The sequence below is a fragment of the Mesocricetus auratus genome, unplaced genomic scaffold, assembly GCF_017639785.1.
Source record: "Mesocricetus auratus isolate SY011 unplaced genomic scaffold, BCM_Maur_2.0 Super-Scaffold_100006, whole genome shotgun sequence".
NCBI classification, from domain to species: domain Eukaryota; kingdom Metazoa; phylum Chordata; class Mammalia; order Rodentia; family Cricetidae; genus Mesocricetus; species Mesocricetus auratus.
Window position 1 is genome coordinate 18,388,815 of NW_024429190.1, and position 4,692 is coordinate 18,393,506.

General features: G+C 53.8%; 1 protein-coding gene across 1 annotated transcript; it reads left to right on the forward strand.

Annotated features, from left to right (window-relative positions):
- The first annotated feature begins 628 nt into the window (after positions 1-628).
- Drd5 (dopamine receptor D5) lies at positions 629-4,427 on the forward strand. The gene has a single exon (XM_005068824.4). The coding sequence runs from the start codon at positions 1,619-1,621 to the stop codon at positions 3,044-3,046; it is 1,428 nt and encodes a 475-aa protein (XP_005068881.1). The 5' UTR covers positions 629-1,618; the 3' UTR covers positions 3,047-4,427.
- Positions 4,428-4,692: the final 265 nt, after the last annotated feature.

The window sequence follows — 4,692 nt, forward strand, 5'->3', positions numbered from 1 at the left end:
TTTGGAATGGTGCTGTTGCCTCCTCAAACACAGGTCAGGCGTGGAGGAAGCCCAAAGCATAGGAAGCATGGGCAGAGCAAGCGAGCAAGGGCTAACTGATGAGCTTTCCTGTGTACCCAGCCTCATGGGGGACTTCCCAGCCAGGAGAAGTACTATATCACTACCCAAACACAAAGCAGAAAAAGAACCCTGCTTGTGGTTGAGTGGAGGATGGGCACGGGACAGTCAGAGCCTGGAGGCTGGGATGGTGACACCATAACTAATTCAGAGACAAGGCCACCGGTGGCAGAAAGGAGAGGCAGGACTGTCCAATTTGTGTTTGGGTACTGGCACAGGTGGTCTGTCCATCTCTCCCAGCAGAAAGTCGGAGCAAGAAAGTTAAAGGGGCAAGGGGTATTTGAGGTTCGGAAGCCAGAGCTGTGCAGAGCTAGTCAAAGGCAGGTGCATCTGTAAGGACAGTGAGCAGCTGGAACAGGAGGCAGCACCTACAGGGGAGGAGCAACCTTCAGGCTCCTGCTTCCCTTCACTGGCAACTGAGATCACCACCACCAGGGAGACTTGGTGTCTGAGAGACACACTAAAGGGGGAACACTACCGTCTCTTCACGCTCTCTGAACTGTTTCCCTTTCCCTCTCCACTTTGAGCTTTTTTTCAGCTTCAGTTTCTGTGAAACACTGAGTCTGCAGCCCCCGCCCTTTTCCAATAGCTTGGGCATATCCAAAAGTAGGAAAGGAGGTTTGGCTCCAAGTCTAGGGTTGGTGGGGGTCTCAGGTGCGCGTTAGGGTGAAGGCAGGGGCAGGGGCCACTTGAGCACCTTCTGGGGGACTCTCCCAAAGTCTTGTACACCCGGGGAATAGACCTCATTGTCTCTCCTGGGAGAAGAAAGCAAAGATCAACAAAGTAGGGAATTCAGGGTCCTATAACCCAGAATAGTGCTCAGGACGCAGCTGTGACATCTATGGCCGTCCTCCTATCCCTAAGTCTCTGGTGTGTCTGGATCCGCTGTGACCCACCTCTCCTCCATTTGTCTCCCGGGCTGGGACTACAGAGGTGGCCGGAAGAGGCTTCTGGTGTTGGGGGGGGGGTGCTATTTCCCGAACTCCGGACGAGGGTGTAGCCCTGGGGTCCTTCTCGGACCTGTGTGTGGCCTCTGGAGTCGGAAGACGATGCTGAGAGTCAAGACGCCAGGACACAGGTGGGAGAGCACGCAGGCGGCAGAAGCGCGGCTGATAGGGGCGGTTGCGCGGGACCTGGCAGCCACCGCACCACGGAGATCGCCCGGTGCCCGCGGCTCCGGTCCCTGCCCCCTTGATCGGGCGCTCTGAGCACCTCCGACTGGGAACCAGACGCAGTGGCAGCGGCCGCCCGGCGCTCTACCGCCACAGGATCACAGCTCGGGCAGCCTCGCGGGCACCAGTCGCTTCCTGCCCCATCGCGGGGACCAAAGGCGCATGAGGTGATCACCACTCCCGGATCCGGTACAGCTCAGGGTGAGAGCCTCTCGGGTCCGGGGACGGTCAGTTGCAGGACCCGGAGCACCCTCTGGGGTGCCAGATGGGGCTTCCCGGGGGGCGCAGGGTCGAAGTTGGGTCGACCCGCCAGTGTTACGCAGAACGACATGCTGCCGCCTGGGCGCAATGGCACGGCGCGTCGGGCGCGTCTGGGGATGCAGCGGCAACTGGCGCAGGCTGGCGCCCCGGGGGGCTCCGCGGCCCCGCTGGGACCCGCGCAGGTAGTCACCGCCGGCCTCCTGACTCTCCTTATTGTCTGGACCTTTCTTGGCAATGTGCTAGTGTGCGCCGCCATCGTTCGCAGCCGCCACCTGCGCGCCAAGATGACCAACATCTTCATTGTATCCTTGGCGGTCTCAGACCTCTTCGTGGCATTGCTGGTCATGCCGTGGAAGGCCGTGGTTGAGGTGGCTGGGTACTGGCCCTTTGGGGCGTTCTGCGATGTCTGGGTGGCCTTTGACATCATGTGCTCCACTGCTTCCATTCTGAATCTGTGTATCATCAGTGTAGACCGCTACTGGGCTATCTCCAAGCCCTTCCGCTACGAGCGAAAGATGACCCAGCGCGTAGCTCTGGTCATGGTGGGCCTGGCCTGGACTTTGTCCATCCTCATCTCCTTCATCCCGGTCCAACTCAACTGGCATAGAGACAAGGCAGGTTCCCAGGGCAGAGAGGGCCTACTATCTAATGGGACGCCCTGGGAGGAAGGCTGGGAGCAAGAAGGGAGGACGGAGAACTGCGACTCCAGCCTGAACCGAACTTACGCCATCTCCTCCTCTCTCATCAGTTTCTACATCCCAGTGGCCATCATGATCGTGACCTACACGCGCATCTACCGCATTGCACAGGTGCAGATCCGCCGGATCTCCTCCCTGGAGAGGGCAGCCGAGCATGCTCAGAGCTGCCGGAGTCGCGGGGCTTGCGAACCTGACCCCAGCCTGCGAGCATCCATCAAGAAGGAGACCAAGGTCTTCAAGACACTGTCAATGATCATGGGGGTCTTCGTGTGCTGCTGGTTGCCCTTCTTTATCCTGAACTGCATGGTTCCTTTCTGCAGCACTGGGGATGGCCAGGGCCCAAGGACTGGCTTCCCTTGTGTCAGTGAGACCACCTTTGACATATTCGTCTGGTTTGGCTGGGCCAACTCATCTCTCAACCCCATCATCTACGCCTTCAACGCTGACTTCCGGAAAGTGTTCGCCCAGCTGCTGGGGTGTAGCCACCTCTGCTTCCGGACCCCTGTGCAGACTGTGAACATTAGTAATGAACTCATCTCCTACAATCAGGACACCGTCTTCCACAGGGAGATTGCTGCTGCCTATGTCCACATGATTCCCAATGCGGTGTCCTCTGGAGACCCGGAGGTGGGCAAGGAAGAGGAGGAGGGGCCTTTTGATCACATGTCTCAAATCTCTCCAACAACCCCAGATGGTGACCCGGCTGCTGAATCTGTCTGGGAGCTTGACTGTGAGGAGGAGGTTTCCTTAGGCAAAATCTCACCTCTCACCCCCAATTGTTTCCATAAAACTGCTTAGAAGCACCCTCATGAGAATACATACAACTGCAGCCGTATTTGCAGGCATTCACACATGCACACACACAAATACACACTCCCAGTGTGCATATGCTTTCTGTAGTCCAGCTGCATAGAAGCCCAACAATTCTTAGCTGAGAAAATTAGCCGAGGCTGTTGGAATAAACTCAGATATTCTGGACACGGACGAGTGTTTCCTTTAGGGAAGAGAAAGTGGAGACTGGTCCTTTAAGAACACACTCAACTTGACTTTCCTACCTTAAGCTTGTCCTGTGATTTGTGTCTGGGTTGCCTTTTAAATGACAGGCCTCTTAGTGGCAATTGTTGGGGTACAGTGATTTTCCAGAGACTGGGGTCTGTGGCCTGGTGCTCCGGTGGCTTCTGTTTAGTTTAGGTTGGGGCTCTTTCCTGGGCCTGGAATTCCTTCCTGATTTGTCCTGGTTTTTAGTGGGTGCACAGTACATGTGCTTGGGCTGGGGGAGGGTCACCTTGGCGTTGCCAGTTGGTGTTCAGTGTTGTTCCTGGAGAAATCACAGCATGATTTTAAAAAACAGCTGGGTTGGAGCACACATTTGTTTTCTGAGCTTGGTTTAGGGAACACGCTGGACAACGGGCCTTGAGGAACTGCTGAATTCTCAGCTCTCTTTCTATTAGCCAGCCATACCTCCAGGGCATGCTGAAAGATAGTTTCACCGCCATAGTGTTAAATTCGGACTTCTCAAGCCTGGAGCTCAGCTAGTTTTATTTAGACTCTCGGACATTTCTTCTAGGATCACAGGAGACAATGGTCCTGGTTGCTAGACAGATGCTCTTCACTGCATTGGAAAAGCCACCTAGAATAAGAGCCCTGCCATTTCCATCTCTCATCTGGAGTGTTTCAGAATGATGGATGTGGCTTCAGTAAACCATGTTTTCTGGGGTCTTTCAGATGTGACAGGTTTCAAAGTCCTTCAAAACCGAAATCCTGCTTGGAAGCAGGTGATGCTATTTGCAGACAATAGCAAACGGAATGAACTTCAACCCACATGCAGAAAGCCAGAGGTGACAAGTGAGTGGGTGAACCCATAGATTGAGGGGCTCACTAAGGAGCCCACCTGTCTGGCCTTTTGCTTTCCCTCTCTGCAGTGAGTGCAGTGAAATATACTTCATTCTGGTATGGTTTCATTAGACACAGATGAAAAACTGTAACAAAAGCAAATGAATTGTGCATATGTAAGTTCCTACCCTCCCCTGCTTCAAAGACAGCTTCTCAAGGACAGTTCAATCAATTCTGGTTTCCTTATGGATAATTGTGTTATGAGTTTTCTGAACAGTCGTGTCTTGTCTCTTGTAAAATGTTCAGTGCCTGTCATACCATGCTTAATAAATGTTTGTTGAATGAATCATTTTCTGAACAGTGAGTCTGAAAGCAAACCTTGCTCAGTGTATTGAGTCCTATGATTTTTGTCAAACTGATACTGGGACTGTGTTCGGGTTTTGACTTCTTGCAAACCCACAACTAAGCAGATCATTGGGGCATAGGCAGGGGCTAGAAAAGGTGCACTGTGCCAGGATTCTGAAGGTGACTGCATGATCCCGAGTGGGCCTGTGGACCTCGCTGGGACTCACTTTCTGGATGCTTTTGTAAATGGAAGGACTTGATCACTA

Coding starts and splice junctions, on each gene's coding strand:
- Drd5 (XM_005068824.4), top strand. CDS start 1,619: ATGCTGCCGCCTGGGCGCAATGGCACGGCGCGTCGGGCGCGTCTGGGG.